This window comes from Morus notabilis, unplaced genomic scaffold (genome assembly GCF_000414095.1).
Source record: "Morus notabilis unplaced genomic scaffold, ASM41409v2 Scaffold1276, whole genome shotgun sequence".
Taxonomy (NCBI): domain Eukaryota; kingdom Viridiplantae; phylum Streptophyta; class Magnoliopsida; order Rosales; family Moraceae; genus Morus; species Morus notabilis.
In genome coordinates this window covers 93,292-110,451 of record NW_010361531.1, presented here as the reverse complement: position 1 = coordinate 110,451, position 17,160 = coordinate 93,292, and the positions used below count along the sequence as shown (strand labels likewise).

The 17,160-nt window shown below is 33.2% G+C and overlaps 2 protein-coding genes and 1 non-coding gene across 3 annotated transcripts in view; all 3 read left to right on the top strand.

The window, feature by feature from the left end:
• The window catches only part of LOC21394267 (probable sodium/metabolite cotransporter BASS1, chloroplastic), an 11,917-nt gene extending 8,207 nt beyond the window's left edge, over positions 1–3,710 (top strand). The window contains exon 7 of the mRNA XM_024166825.1: positions 3,402–3,710. Coding sequence (XP_024022593.1) covers positions 3,402–3,554 — 153 coding nt within the window. The 3' untranslated portion in view covers positions 3,555–3,710. The remainder of the gene's footprint in view (positions 1–3,401) is intronic.
• LOC112091959 lies at positions 472–578 on the top strand. The gene has a single exon (XR_002902374.1). It is a non-coding gene; the product is annotated as a small nucleolar RNA R71 (small nucleolar RNA).
• Positions 3,711–7,859: 4,149 nt separating the features above from the next.
• LOC21394266 (protein Jade-1) lies at positions 7,860–9,522 on the top strand. The gene is made up of 2 exons (XM_010099926.2): positions 7,860–8,952; positions 9,214–9,522. The coding sequence occupies exons 1-2, from the start codon at positions 7,993–7,995 to the stop codon at positions 9,256–9,258; spliced, it is 1,005 nt and encodes a 334-aa protein (XP_010098228.1). The 5' UTR covers positions 7,860–7,992; the 3' UTR covers positions 9,259–9,522.
• Positions 9,523–17,160: the final 7,638 nt, after the last annotated feature.

Below are 17,160 nucleotides of genomic sequence, written 5' to 3'. Positions count from 1 at the left end.
CAGCAGGAAAAATGAACTTGTCCACTTTCACTAGCACATCCTCAATCTTTCTTTCGGGAAGTGCAATAGATGTGTATGTTCCTGTTGATGTTGGCCACATAACAAGCAGAGGCTGGATTGGAAGGGCAATTTTCATACAAGTGGCCCTCTCCACAGTAAACACAAGAGACTCCAGCAGTTTGCACGGAATTTACCCCTGCTGGCATGTTCATTGCTTTTATCATATTTGTCAAGGATGACACTTGAGCTGAGAGTGTAGTGATGGCATCAACTTCATGAATTCCGGCTGCCTTCCTAGCATTGAGTCTCTCGGTTGGCCATTGATAATTGTTATTGGCCATCCTTTCCAAGATCTCGTAGGCTTCATTGTAAGGCTTAGCCAAAATAGCCCCACCAGCTGCGGCATCAACTATAGTCCTTGTTTGCCCATTGAGGCCATTATAAAAGGTCTCCATTTGAATCCAATGAGGGATCCCATGATGAGGGCATTTCCGCAATAGCTCTTTGAATCTTTCTCATGCTTCATACAGAGATTCCCCATCTGCTTGTTGGAATGAGGTAATGTCGTTTATGAGCTTAGAATTCTTGGTTGGAGGGAAGTATTTCATAAGGAACTTTTTCGCCAAATTGTTCCGTGTCACAACTGAATCCGGTGGCAAAGAATTCAGCCATGGTCCAGCTCTATCCCTCAAGGAATAAGGGAATAGCTTTAACCTTAATGCGTTTTCAGTCACCCCTGGTAGCTTGAAAGTATCACTCACCTCCATGAATTGCCTGAGACGTGAGGATCTTCAGTTGGCATCCCACTAAACTGCCCTACGGTTTGGAGCATTTCGAACATCACCGGCTTGAGCTCGAAATGAGGCGCCTGAATCTCTAGCCTCACTATGCCGGGGTTAAGTCCATGTAAAATAGGCACGACATATTCGTGAATAGCCCTGTCTCTGTCACCTAACAGTGCTGGCTGGGGGACAGGATTGTTGGCATTTACTTACTGCCCATTGTTTCCCAAATTTGCTGCTGCTGCCTCTGCCATACCTTCGACAACAGCCAAGCCTTACTGCTCCCTTCTCCTAGCTAAGAATGTCATTTCAATCTCTAGATCCAAGGGCAACAACTCGCCTGAAATGTGACCGCAAGTCAAGAGAATAAGAATAGAGTAAACAAAACAAAAACAAAAAAAAATTCTACAACTACTTTTAATGATTTCAATCCTCGGCAACGGCGCCAAAAACTTATTGTGTGAATCCGCAAGTGTACAACAAGTAATAAAGTGTACCAAAGTACAGATATCGTCCCACAAAGATTGAATCACCAAAAATAAGTGTTGGAAGTTATGTAATCAACAAATCAAGTAAGAATGAGTTTGACAAAAATTCACTAAAACGAAGTGAAGACGATGGATACATAATAAATGCAATCAAAAGTGACTAAAAATAGCAAGAACGTAATTATGGTTTGTAAATCAATGATGAAAATGAGCTAGGTCTACTAATTTCCCCTCGATTGCAAGTCTGCCTGAAAATGTTACCGAAATGCTATAGTATTTACTATCCCTGTTAACAGAAACTCCTTTACTACATAAAATTCTTCTGAATTAATTATGACTAAGATTCTTTAAACCATTTTCAGCATATTCCTATGTGAATCCAATTCTTAGAATGCAGATGTAAGCTCAGGTTTCTTTAAGTTATGCAAGGTGAATAATATATTCTTATACCATCCATTAATCAACAACTAAGACAAGATTATTGAAGATGCATCATCCATGTTGGATCCGATTAAAACTAACCTTTCTAGTATTAATCTTAATCTTGTATCCTATAATTGATGGCCAGTCAAGAATAGAAATAGGCATTGACACACATGAATGAACATGAATAGTAACTCAATATCATCTCAGAAATAAATTGTCATTCTTACAACCTTGGTTCCATTAGTAGGCCTAGCTTAAACAAATTAGTTCATACTGAGATTTACAAGATCCAGATTTCTAAAATATGCCATGTCTTAATCAATATCAAAATAACAGAAGAATCAAGCTAACAGAGAGAATAAAGAATGATAAGCTAGAACTTTGATCTTCTAGAATTTCTCCTTGTCCTTCTCTTCGGGCTTCCTCTCAGCTGCTCTCTCTCTTCTTCTTTCTCATATCTCTGGTACTCTATTTTCTGGAGGAGGTACTATCTGTGTTGTATTTCTAGAGGAGAGGTCCTGTTCTTTTTTCTATTTTTCCTTATGTACCTGGCGGCTCTTTTTTCTCTCTTCAGATACAATCCTTGCTAGGGCAACAAAAGATGCTGAGGTGTCACTTGATGATGGATGCAGTGGTCCACAATGACACCTGCTCAACTGGCTCACACGGGTTTTTTTGTCTGTTTTCTCCAAGTAGTGCGCTGATGTCATCCACGTGCCAGCTGTTCCCAGAATGCTGCAGCAGAATGCTGTGACATTCAGCCCAAGAATTTCCTGCAAAGCGCACACACAAGTCTTAATCAATTTTCTACCTCTTTTTAATTCAAAATCCTCCAATTAACTTCATGAAGAGCACAAATACAGAATTCAGCCCCAGTAAGTGCAAAACTTGAAAAATCTAAGTTAAAACACAAAAGAAACCAGTAAAATCACTCTCGGTCAAGCAACTTTTGAGCTAGAAAATCATTAGATAACTCTAATTTCTTAACCGTTTGGAAGATATCTTGAGAAAAGGTTTTAGCACCGGTGTATCCTATATGTACTCTAGTTTATTCGAAGTATCCCAATGGTGTAACGCCGTCGACTTATTGGGAAAAAGGAGGAAAAGAACTTGGATCTCCTGTTTCGGAGAAATAAGTGGCTCACGAGGAATGGAAAGAAACATATTCTATTTAATCTCAAAGTCCTCATATAGCACTTCTTCCAATCCTGGATGGGCGATCAATTGTAGGAATGACATAATGCTAATCCATGTTCTACACGGCCAAGGAAGCATCGTTTTTTAATCTCATTATGAAGTGAAGCGGAAAATGAAACTTTCTTTTTTAAGATTTTATATATGTTCTAGTGTGTAAGCATCTCTTTCCTCGGTCAATTCGTCTGCTCATTCAGCGTATGATCTTATTATATATATCCTTCACAATTTTCCCATTGAGCAGCTTCTCAAACGTTCAACAACTTTTCACAACTGTCGCCATGTTATGCTAATAGGGTAGCAGCAATTTTCGGGTTTTACATGCCCTCAATGTTGGTTTCTGTTTTTTAGCTACTTGGTTGATTTTATGATTGGTATGTTGTTCATATGTCCATATATCATACACAATTCATGATGTTCTATTCCTTTAAGTACTATTATGTTTGTTTTGTTGCCTTTTATTTGTTCAATTGGGAAGGTTGTGCTCTTATGGACACTTTAAATGTTGCAGAACTCGGTGCTCGGAGTTGTTCTGGCGACCCAACACTTTGGAAATCCTTTAACAGCAGTTCCATGTGCTGTTTCAAGTGTTTGCCATTCCATCTTTGGTAGTGTCCTGGCTGGAATTTGGAGACAGAATGTGCCCACCCAAACCCAAGATTGAATTATGACTGATTCTGGTTAGAAGAGGTCCCCTTTAGCAAGAAAAATAAAAAGTTTTGGTTGAAAAGTTTGTATGTGGTAATGGGAGTATTATATGTAATATTTCTAACAATGGGCGCTAGTGAATTGAGTTTATAAAGCTTTCGATTGAAATTAAGGACCTGAAAAATAATAGTATTGGGTGGTTACGGGTGTGGCCTAAGGGTAATTTTTCACTCGACTCCATCACAAAATATATAGATCTAATTCCCCACTTTAAGTTAATAAAAAAAAAAAAACCAAAAAAATCATAGTATTTGCACAGTTAAAAAAATCATAATATGAAAAATAATATTTTGAACCAAAAGGGACTGTATGTGATATAAATGTCTCGTTCATTTTATCAATTTGAGTTTTTAATTTTAAATTTTTACAGTTAAAAGTTCTCAGAAAATATCATGTTTAATTTTTTTTACTACAATTAAAAGTTTTAAAAAAATATCACATTTTAATTCAAATTAAAAATTTAAATCTGCGAAGTGAACGAGATTAAAATTTTCTAAGCTAAAAAAATTGTCAAGGCAAATCGAATCTACTTCACAGTAGAGTTGCTCAACTGTGCGTGCTTGAGGGACCCATAATACTTGAGACTACTGCACATTAGAGCTGCTCTACCACGCAATAGAAACCGATTACACGCAATTCTACTATCCTGTATACGATCTCTACTCTGCAGGTGAGCTTATTAGGGTATGTTTAGTTTGTTGATTCGAGTTTTTAATTCGAGTTGAAATGTGACTTTATGTGAGAACTTTTTACTGTAGTAAAAAAATTAAATGTGACTGTTTATGAGAGTTTTTTACTGTAATAAAACTCGAATTTTAAACTCAAATTGATAAAATGAACGGAACTTATAACAACTCGTTATAATTAAGTGACAATCGAGTCTATTGTTTAGTAGAGTTTCTTGACAAGACAATAGAGCCCTCAAATACTAAAGTCTACCTTAGCACTATTGTGCAGTCAAGGTCCTTATAATTTTAACTAACAAGGTTTATAAAATTTGGGAAAAAACATTTGTACCATAATTTATAGTGCTTTAATTTAAAAAAAAATTATTTATTTAAATAACGGAGTTAGGACATTTTATGATTTATATTAGTTGATAGTGTCTTGACAAATAACTTTGATTAATGTAGTTTACTAAGTGAGAAGAAACAATGAGTCATTTTAAGTAATAGTGCCTTAAGTTGGTTATTTCACGTAATTTCATATATGAAAGCTCTAATATATAGCGTGACACCTTAAGTAGTAATATTAATAAAGAAAACTTACATTTAATCAAGGTTTTTTTTTTTTTTTTATAACTACCCGTTCACTTCACCGATTCGAGTTTTGTTACAGTAAAAAATTCTCATAAACAATCACATCTAACTTTTTTACTACAGTAAAAAGCTCTCATATAAAATCACATCTCAACTCGAATTACAAACTCGAATCAACGAAGTGAATGGACCCTTAGTGTTTTAATGTTAAAAAACAAAATTATTTATTTAAATAACGGAGTTAGGACATTTATTGGTTTATATTACTTAGACCTCGTTCATTTTATCGATTCGAGTTTTTAGTTTTAGGTTTTTACAATAAAAAGTTCTCAGAAAATATCACATTTAATTTTTTCTGTTACAATAAAAAGCTCTAAAAAAATGTTACATCTCAACTTAAATTGAAAACTCAAATCCGCAAAGTAAATGAGGCCTTAATAGTTTTTTTATGAATAACTTTGATTGATGTAGTTTACCAAGAGAGGGGAAACAATGAGTCACTTTATGCAATAGTGCCTTAAGTTGTTTATTTCACGTGACTTCATATACGAAATCTTGAATAATCAGCGAGACACCATAAGTAGTAATATTAATTAAGAAAAATTATATTTAATCAAGATTTTATTTTTTGCAAATATAAAAAATATGCGCTCATTCAGAAAAGAAAAGAATTTCTAGAAAATCATCATCAACATTTTGTCATAAATATTATGGCATTAGGAAGGAAGAAACCATCTTCGCTAAGTATAAAAAAAGGGTCAAATTTTGGGGCATAATTTAGTCCCAATTCGCTTGGCATGTGACACTAGTAGATTAAGAAGTTGATGTTGGGCGGTATTTTTAGAAGAATTAAAGGTGTAATATATCCAGAGTTTAAAGTTCTCCCGAGTTCAGTCTCTTTTGAGCTCAAGCTCAAGCTCACCTTAGTCTAAACTCTCCCGAGCCTAAACTCTTCTTAATTGAAAGTTCAAAGGTCACAGGGTGTCATTAAGTGAAGTAACCGACGTCAATTAAAGACATTAAATGATTGAAGATTAATTCACATTGATTGTTTTATCAATTTTAATGCCTGAAAGATGAAGAGCTTTATTGTAATTAAAAAGAGAATAAACTCTAGAATTAATGAAAGAATTAAACTCTTTCAATGTAATGTACTATAAAGTCCCTCGATTTGAGAGGAAAATAGACACTCATTTTTAATACAATTATCTTGAGCTTTCCTTTATTTTGCTCTTGTTATTTTTCTGAGGTAATTTGTGTTCTTTAAGTGTTCATCCAATTTTCTTAAGCTATTTGTCCTTCAATTTGAATTATTAGTTTAGGGATGTTGGTAAAGTGTTAGACGAAATTTTATTCTAATACTGTGTTTTGCCTTAATGCCATTTTTACCCTTCTAATTATTAAAATACTTAAAACATCTTTTGTATTTTTAAAATCAGACTCAAAATACCCAAATAGTGACCATTTTTTTTTGTATTGTAATTATCCTCCTTAACCTTTATTAAGTACAAATTAAAACATTATTGAATAATAAAATCAATTTAAGAAATTAAAAGAACTCAAAATAATTGATGTATTTATTTAAAAAATTTTAAATCTTTTTACTTATTTTTTTAGTTTAAGGCATATTTAAAACAACTTTTGATATGAATGAAAAAGTTCTTGTATGTTAAAAAATTTAATGGCTTCAAGAGTATTTCATATTTAAGTTTAATTTTTAAACACAGAAGATGTTTTGAGCATTTGGTTAATAAAAAAATATTAAACTAGTATGGGAAAATTTCATTTTAGTATACTATGTCATATTAAAATATGAGTTCGGTATCTTATGTTTTTAATAATTTTATGCAGGTGTCTCGACGCTTTAAAAAATGTGTTTTTGGTACCCTGAGACCTTTTTCAGGATGTGAAATGACATTTTTAACCTCTATTTAATATATTTGTAAACAAAATTGAGTAAATTAAGTACACATGTAGAAATGTCATTTTACATCTCAAAAAAGGTGTTAAGATTAGGGTCGGCAATATGGGTCACGACACGACTCGAAAACGACATAAATTTTGCAGGTTAGGGTTGAGAAAAAAGAGGTTCGGGTCAAAATTGGGTCAACCTAAAATTGACACGAAAAACACGAGTCAATTTCGGGTTGGACTCATCTAACCCGAACACGACACGAAACTCGTAAAAAACTAAAAAATACATATATTTTTCATTTCATATTTTAAATTTTATTATAAACTTGTGATATCATGATAGTTATACTCAAAATCTTATACTATTATTTGCTTAATTTCAGTTGATGTTAGTGTGGTATGAATTTTAAATTATTTTTAATATGTAAAAAAATAAATAAAAGTATACAATTTTCGTGCTAATTTTAGATTTACGGGTCAATTTTGTGTCACGGGTCATTTTCAGGTCGTGTCGTGTTCGTGTTACGGTTTTTAAAAAATTTCGTGTTACAGGTTGTGTTCGGGTTGACTACAAATTAAAAAAAAAAGTGATCAAAACATGACACGAATTACTAAGAAACATATTTTCTAAATGTCGAGCTACCCACATAAAATTATCAAAAATACATTATATTAAATTCATATTTCAATATAATAAAAAATTTTGAGTTGTATTTTGAGCAATGAAGTGGAAAGTGTTTTGGACGTTATCTCTAAAATTAAAGAAAAAACATTTTCTCGACGTCTTCAGTTGTGCCAGCTTAGTGGTGGGTCCCGTCCTATGTGGATCGGCGGCCGAAAAAAGTGGATCTCCATCGCCCATCAGCCCGCCTGCTATTTCCAATTTGGCGCGGGTTCATTTTTTCATTTTTTTTGTTTTTCGAAATTTACGCAAAAACGTCAAATTTAAGTAAAAAAACAAAAACAAAAATAACGAAAAGGCACTAAATGAATGAAAATTTCCCGCACAAATTCAAACTTTTGTGGTGCTGTTAAAACGAAAGTTCTTCAAAAATTCGACTGTTCCCACCAAAACCCACCAAATCGAATCCACTAAACTCCCCAAATCCCTCAAATTCAAACCTCCAAAATCTTTCTCACAAAAACCCACAAACCAACTTTCTCAAAATCACTGATTCTTCGTCTTCTTCTTCGTTTTCGTTGCTTACTCATTTCACAAAAATGGATCCCAAGTTCAATGGCTTGCCTCCTCACAAACGACTCAGACTCATCCACCAACAAGAACAACAGCCTTCCTTCTCATGTCTTCCGGCAAAGAAGCGGACGGAGACAAGGGACCCACCGGCTCTTCCCGACCCCAAGACCGAAGCCATAGGATCTTATTGCTTGCCGGCCAAGAAACGGGTTTGGGCCCTTCCGCCGGATCTCATACCCCAGAAGCCCCAATTCGACCTTAATGCCGACTACAAAGAAGAACAAAAAGAAGAAGAAGAAGCAAATGTCCAAGAAGCAAAAGTAGTGGTAGAAGAAGAAGTAGAAGAAAATATCCGAGAAGAAAAAGTAGTAGAAGAAGAAAATGTCCGAGAAGAAAAAGTAGTAGAAGAAGAAAATGTCGAAGAAAAAGTAGAAGATGATGGGATTGTTTGCGCTGTTTGCGAGAGCACCGACGGAGAGCCGTCGGATCCGATCGTGATATGCGACGGGTGCGATCTAATGGTCCACGTTTCCTGCTACGGCAACCCCCTCACGAAGGAGATTCCTGAAGGGGATTGGTTCTGCGCCCAGTGCTCGGATTCCGATTCCAAGTCTTGTGAAAACGACAAGTCGTTTTCTTGCTGCCTGTGTCCGGTCAAGGGAGGGGCGATGAAGCCGACGGGAGAAAATGGCAAGTGGGCCCATGTCGTTTGCGCGCTTTTCGTTCCCGAAGTGTTCTTCAGAGACCCGGAGGGACGAGAAGGGATTGATTGTTCGAAGGTTCCGCAGAGCAGGAGGGAACACACGTGTTATTTGTGTAAAACGACAAATGGATGCGCTATAAACTGCTCGGAGCCTAAGTGTCGTTTGGCGTTTCATGTGACCTGTGGCTTGAATGAAGATCTTTGTATCGAGTACAGAGAAGGGAAGAAGAAAGGTGCTATTGTTGCTGGGTTTTGTAAGACTCACACTGATCTCTGGAAGAAGGTGAGGTTTTTATTTATTTTTATTTTTTTATTTTGATGGGATATTGATTGCTAAATGGATATGTGTTGATTTTATTTATTTTCTTTTTGGTTTTTTTTTTCATACTATAGAAAGCTATTGTATTTTAATTGTTTGATTTATTTTTTTGTTATGATTGTAACATGATATAACCGTTAAACTTGTTCATATACTATGGATTTAATATTTAAGGTGGGTTTTTGATTTTACTAAATGGGGTTTTGTATTTTGATCTGTTCGCAGCAAGAACGAACTGGGAAGTTCAAGATTGTGGCGAGGGAAGACTAGAAGATGGATCAGCTAGTTGGTTTTGCTTTCTCTTTATTTGTCTTCTAGATTATAGGTTTTTCTAGTTTTAGGCTCTAGTATTTTGGTTAATTTCAGTGCTTAGTGTTTACTGATAAGTGAACTGTAACTCAGCCTAAAAGCCTAATGGAAAAGATTGAAAATCTTTGGAATTTGGGTTGATTAGACATTATCCATTGCAGTTCTGGGAGGTGTTTGTACAAAGAAAGTTCAAATCTTAGAGGCTGTTCTGGCTGAATTTGATGTAGTGCTAATGATAAGAACTGACAGATTTTGATGATCTTTCAATTTTCAAAATACTCGTGACTTTGAACATTTCTGGTAGTATAAAGCGACTGATTGTCTTTTTTGTGGACCATCTACTAGAGTATCAATTCTCTGCATAATCTAAGCAAGGGAATGAGAATTGCAAACTTACTCAGTGTAAAGCCTGTTAAGAAAATTCTCAAATTTCGTCCTGTTGCTTTTCAATCAGCAAGTCTCAACTGCGGATTAGTTTGTTTCAGAAGCTTTAGTTGAGCAGAATGACAAGATTCTGGTGTCAATTATTTTTATTAGTTGACAATCTCATAAAAATTCAAAAAATAGGTGAAGAATAAAAATTGATGCAGCCTTCATCGTGATATTGATGAAGACTTGAACGTGGTTGCCATATTGATGCAGAACGTGGTGTAGGATTATTTTGCTGCAGATTTGGTTTACATTTAAAATTTGAAGGCGTTGATAATGATTTCAAATGAGAGCTCAAGTTTTAGGGCTGTTCAGCCCCTTTCTTGAGTTAAAAACTCAAAAAAAAAAAAAAAAAAAAATTCGAGTTACAACTTTATTTAAGTTTATATTCTTTTAAATTTAAACTCGAGTTTGGGACTAAAATTCGAGTTTAAGTTTTCTCTTTAACTCGAGTTTAGAAACTCGAACTTAAATTAATTAACAATATTTTTTCTATTCTTAAAAATGCTATCTTTTTCGTTTTAATTCTGATTGAGATGATTTTTTTATGCGTTAACAATGAAAAGACGAATAAAACTTTATCCATATATCATATTAAAATTTTCTATCAACATTGAGTTTTTATTAACATACTATTTAAATACAAATTTAAGTTTTGATTCACTCAAACACAAACTCAAAAAGATTTTTATCTTAAATCATAACTTAAATGTACACAATCAAATACAAACTCAAGTTACAACTTTAATTCAAGTTATAACTCAAATTCAACTCAAAATCTACACTCAAGTCACATAACTCAAAAACGGTAAAAGAACAGCTTAATAGGAGATGTACTTTTGGGGACGTTTGGTTGGAGGATTCAAATCATGATTTGAATCATGGTTCATGGTTCGCTACAGTATTTTCTCTCACAAAAAATACACGTAAATAAAAAATGATTCTAATCACATGATTCTAATCCATGAACCAAACATTTCCTAATTTGAATTCCAAAAGTGTTGTTGGTTGCGCGTGGAGATGAAGCTTTAAAATTTGAGAGTATTGCAGATAAGGGAAGGCTTATTTAAATGTGAAACTCAAAATAACAATGTGATGCAATTATCATGATATATATATATATATGTGGGTGTGAGTTGCTGTAAAAGATTTGGTTTTAGTTTCAAAATTTGAATATGGCAACAAGAAGATATTATCCTCAAGTGGAGATAATATGGTAATAGAATTGGATTGTGTTGTGTCAATGTGAAGATAAGAAATAGAAGTTTTATAAATAGAACTTAAAATCATTCATTCTATGAGTTTTTTGAGTTTTCACGCATAATGTCTTGAGAAGTTCTCATTAACGTTTTTTGAGAGAAGACGATTTAAAGTGTTAAAAAGAATTCAACCGTTTATCATTCTTTAGGAGAAGAAGTTGAAATTTTTGGGAGTGAGCGACTTGCTAGACGAAAGGATTTCACTGTATAGTTTTGAAAACGAGTGGTGCCCACTGAATCAGGACATCTAGTTGATTTTATCCGATTGGTATTTATAATCGTTGAGAATTAGTGCATATGATTCAATGTTTGGGCGTGACTCCGCGGATGTAAATGGTTACCGAACCGCTATACCAATTTTCTATGCCTATTTATTTATTACTTTCATAATGTCCGTTTATTTCACCGATTCGAGTTTTGTTATAATAAAAAGCTCTTAGAAAAGTCACATTTAACTTTTTTACTACAGTAAAAAACTCTTACATTAAAGTCAAATATCAACTCGAATTAAAAATTCGAATCAACGAACTAAACAGACCTATGGTCTATTAATTTAGCTTGATAAAATGATTGCAAACAACATATGTAACACAATTAATGTTGCAAATGACAATATTTGAGGCAATCTTTTGAGCTAAAAAGTACAAATTTTATTGAATGATTGAATAATTTCTCTCCTTCACTCTCTATACAGCCCTTGAATCTCTGACCTAGTGGAAGGTGAGAGGACACCAACCGGCTAGGCTGCAGAGAGAGCTGTGAATAAATGTTCCCATAAAGTTCATGGAGTTCATAATTTATAGCTCTTTTGTTGTTTGAATCCTAATAAAACTAAAACTAATAATCATAATAGAGTTAGAACTAATTCAAAAGATAAATGATAATCCTAATCCTAAACAAATTCAAATTCTAAAACAATAAATCCAAAATATAAAACTAAACAAAAAGATAAATCCTAAATCAAACACAATCCATAATTCAAATCCTATCCTGCATTACAATCTCTATGATAGCCAATCATCACATAAAACCCAAGTTTGTGAGGGTAATGAACCAGCAAACTCCCATTGCTTCCTTAGTCCTTGCTTTTTTGTTGTGTGAGGCCCTTTAGTATGATGATAACGACATTCATTTGAAGCCTTGGCCTAATATTGGTGTTCATTTGCCGTATCATTGCTAGCACAAACACCTCCAGTGTGCTACACCAACGGACGGGCTTTCCATGTGGCACGAAATACCAGATCAAGCCTACCATTAGTGACTTTGGAGGCTGTTCAACAATGGTATCTGGCCTTTTAAATTGGTCAAGAAAAATGTCTCAAGGGCTTCACACCATTTGCAGAGGTAGAGATGGTGCTAACTTGTGTCCAGTGATTTAAAGGTGGCACTCTCAGCCACGACAACCCGCATGCAGTCTACTCAAGGGAAGCAGGGCAAGACCAATATGGCCGGCCGAAGGTGGTATGTTGTCAAAGGAGCGTGACTAAGGTATTTCCCAATTATAGGCTGCGGTGTGGATTAGCTGGTCTTCTAGTCGAGATAGGGAAGAGGCTATTGACTTTGGATGGTTATGCTCTTTCAGTTGTGTTTGAGAGGCTTAAAGCATAAATTTGCTTATGCAGAATAAATGGTTTGAATTAGTCAATAATCTTATAACAGTCAATGAATGAAATGTTATTTTCTCGAAGAGCTAAAGGAAAATGAATATGACACAATGTCTCCTTATAGTTGGGACCAGCTTTATATATTAAGAAACTCTCAAATATGGGCACTGATGTGCTTTAAGTTCTAACTTAAAAACTGTTTTCTAATCATTATCAATTTTGAGACTACTAAGCACAAGGGGATGATGAATACAACAATGCTGCACCATTTTCCTATGCATGATATAGCGAGAGTTAAAAACTTAGCAACTCCAATGTTCACTGTCCAAGATCTTAGAGATAGACGGCCTTTTGAAGACGAAAATGGAAAGCATTACAGAAACTTTGTAGCAAAAGATGCTGAGAGCAACATTTATTGACGATGAACTTGTGTACAAAAGATTGCAAAAGAAAACGTAAAATTGGCCAGGTTTCAAGTGTACTTTCAAGTTTCAACCATATATGTTTTAGCAATCTTCGGAGAGAATTGAGATTAATTTAGTCTCATACCCAAAAATTCATATCTAAGCTAACAGTTTACGTGCTTATAGAATGATATGTGGTTTAACTCCATTAAGTTCAAGTTCTGCTGTTTTCTCACCTTGACATCATCTTAGCACAATTACAATAAAATGCAACACCAGACAATAAGCTTAAACTGCAATTACAGTGCACGCATTTTAGGCATTAGCCCTCCATTATCTTCATGTAGGATGCTAAGATAAATGACTAAATCATGAAATCAGATTAAAGGATAATCCAAATTGGAAAATTAACAAGTCGAATGTGAAATACACTTTCAAAACCAGTTGGTGCAAACACATTTAAGTTGTTCAAAGTACAATACTCAAATCATCATGACTAACACAAAAGCGTTTATCTACTTCGCCCTAAGCATGTACTTTGCTGCCCTTAAAACTTTTTTTTTTCCTCGGAGGCAACGCCAACCCATGATAAATCATAAGTTTTTCAAATCTAACATTTTGTTAAAACTAAAGGTAAATAAACATACGAGGATAATCTATTCCTTTTTCTAAGCGTTTGAGTATAGAAAGTTTCTTAGATATTGTCTTCTTCCAAAACAAAGAGTCGAATGTTAACCAAAGTTGTCTAGCATTTGTCTCTTGAGCCACAAAATTGATCACATTGTCATCCAAACACTGCCTTATTTTTGCAACGGCCTTTCGATTCAGAAAGTACCATTCTTCATCAGAAATCCCTTTTGGCCTAGCTTCGTCCCCTTCAATGGGTGAGTGTAAATTTTCGGCATAAAGACTATCCTTCATTCTCAGTTTCCAAAACCCCCGGTTCGAATCAGGTGGACTTTTGATTTATAAATTCATAATCATTTTCGATTTATGTGTGTTTTTTTTTAAGAAAAAATACTGTAACAAGCTAAACCATGATTCGAATTATGATCAGAATCCTCGTACCAAACACATTGTCAGTTTGATCATGACTTTACTAACACTAATGTAATGCGATCTGAACAATATGAAGTAAAAATCAAGATAATGAACGAGAAAACTCTGAGAAATCCACCGCCCAGTTCGAATCATTGAGTTTGATCATGACTTTATTGGTAGTACCTGTTACGCGCTTGAAGCCGTAATCGCAGAAGAATCTGAATTCGAGGAAGAAAGCTTGGAGAAAAGAAAAATACTCCAACGCCAGCTTGAAGATAGGAACAAGAATCCCTTCTCACTTCCCTTTCATTTATCGATTTTATTTATTTTTCATTTTTCAAATTTCGGTCTTTCCTTTTATCTTGTGACACTTTTTTAATACGTACCAATAGATTAGGTTTCTTAATCATTAATCCACAAATTATAATTTAAATTTGTATAAAATCACGTAAAAATTAAAATTACGTAGATATAATCTACAAATACACTTACGTACTAAAAAATCTCTTAGAGGTTGTTTGATTGAGAGATTCGTATCCCGATTCGAATCATAGTTTATAGTTCGTTACAGTGTTTTCTCTCAAAAAAATACATGTAAATCGAAAATGGTTCTAATCTTATGATTCTAATCCATGAACCAAACGTCTCCTTAGGGTTCGTTTAGTAAGAGGATTCAAATCAGGGTGATTTTAATTATGATTTTAGAACGAGAACCATGATTCATGATTTTGGGTTCAAATTATGATTCTGAAACGATGATTCAGAATCAAGGATTTGAATCACCTTGAATCAAGAGGAGGGGTGGTTTTAGAATCATGATTTGAGCTAGTTTAAAACATCATATCAGATTTTGAATAATGATTCAGAATCATTCAAACCAAACACTGATTCAGAATTATAATTTAAAATCATGATTCAGAATCACTGTAAATAAACACTGATTTTGAATTAAGATCCAAAATCTTGATTTTGGATCCATATACTAAACGCACCCTTATTAACTATTTCTTAAATTTGATATTTTTTTATTTTTGTTTTTTTATTGCGCATTACATTTTGACATCCGGTCAAAATCACATTAAAATAAAAAATATATAGATTTAATAAAATTTTTAGTGATTGAAAAAAAAAAAAAAAACCTAACGGGCAGTTCACTATTTTTGATCCTACTGTAGAATTCCTTTATTAAAAAAAAAAGACAACAAATTAATGACAAAACGAGAAAAATACATAAATAAATCTAATGGAGGATGAGTATTTTAAATTTTAGTTGCAATATATAACTAACAATAATCACACTTGACTTTATCTTAATGAGTAAATTTCAAACCCCTTTATATCCAACACAAAATAATTTTAATTGAAAATCTCATCTTAATTATTAGAAATTTTCTTTGGTAGTCCGTGTAAAAATAGGCTACTAATAGTTCGTTACTTTTGAGTCTTTAGATCTGTATAAAAATTTATATGTTTTGTATACTTTTTCAATTTAATGTGATTTTGACCTAATTTAACGGTTAAAAATTGAGACTACTAGTAGAATAGACTACCGGAGAAACTCTCTAATTATTAAAGAAAGACAATAATGATGACTAAAAATACCGATAACTTAATATACATGGGTTAATTCTAAAAATGGTCCCTGAAGTTTATCTCAATCCCACTTTAGTGTGTGACTTTTAAAATGTCTCACAGCTGGTTTGAAAGTTTTACTATGTTTTAGTTGTAGTCCTTTCATTAACTAAGTGTTAAATAGTTGACGAAATCTGCATAAATTAGAGAATAAAAATTGAAAAAGTTAAAATTTAGAGACTTTTTTGGAAATTAATTTTTTATTTTTTCATATTGCTTTAATTCCTAAACTTTAGATTTTTGAATCCTTAATTTTTCACAGATTTTGTTAAATATTTAACACCTAACTAATAAAAGGACCAAAATTGAAATAAAATGAAATCTCAAGAACAACTGTGAGATATTTTAAGAGTCATGGACTAAAATGGATTTGTAGTATCTTTTTGACAAGTTTTCAAAGTTTTTTATTTTATTTTTATTAGCAAAAAGAATTTAAAGAGGACAAAGGCACAACCTCTTATATCTAAGATGATTAAGGTTCACAAGGAATATAATTACATAAAAGGATAAATTATCAAACTTTTCGACCCTTATAATACTTTATTCTTTAATTTTTAAAATGTAACATATGTACATATGTTTAATCTATATTATGTTAACAACTTTGTCTCTTTTGTTACTTTGAAAGACAAAATTTATCACGTGAGCATCTTGTGACTCACATACGGGAAGGTATTATAGTAAAATGGCTTGGGAGGTTTTTTTTTTATTATTTATTATTTTTAAGGGAAAGTGAGTTGAAAGAAAAACCTATAACAAACTGAACTGCTAATTTGGAGAATCTTTAAGCTCAATCGCAAGCAACGTGTTAGCTCGATGCTTGGAGCACTTCTAATGGCTGCAACAGAGAGAGGTAGTGGCAATATGAATTCAAATGACAGTGAGTTTTCTTATTCTTTTTTTTTTTCCTTTCTTCTGAGGGATTAAATTTTTTTTTTCTTTCCTGAGTAATACTTGCCATGGATGAAACCTTCAAAAATGCTGTAAAGAAGACAAAGAAGGGAAGCAAATGGAGAGAATATTATGATTAAGAGAGGCAAAAGAAGTTAGAATGAAAATAAGAGAATATTGATCTCATTAAGAGGGTAGCAGTGTAATTTCGTACTCACTATCTCATCAACAATAGCAAAATAAATGAGACGTGCAAATTCTGTCACTTAAAATAACATAATGAGCAAAGTTGTTAATGAAATATAGATTGAAAGGACACATATTACTTGAGAGTATATAAGGGTCAAGAATTTTTATAATTAATCCTTACATAAACATTTTATAGCTAAATTTGATGTTTTACTTTTCCAACTAAACTCCATTTTTTTAAAATAATTTGCTGTCTTCCTTTTTCTTATCTTCCTCACTTTTAATTTTCTAAGTTTAATTTTTGAAGAATGTTTTAAAAAGTTTCTTGTACACCGGCTCTTAAATTTTTCTTTTAATAAACTCTATTATATCAATATTTTTTTTGCTTGTATTTATTATTCCAAATTTAAATTC

Bases quoted from the DNA above. Each gene is read 5' to 3' on its own strand.
- LOC21394266 (XM_010099926.2), top strand. From the start codon at position 7,993: ATGGATCCCAAGTTCAATGGCTTGCCTCCTCACAAACGACTCAGACTC. The intron at 8,953-9,213 runs GTGAGGTTTTTA...ATCTGTTCGCAG, and splicing joins ACACTGATCTCTGGAAGAAG to CAAGAACGAACTGGGAAGTT.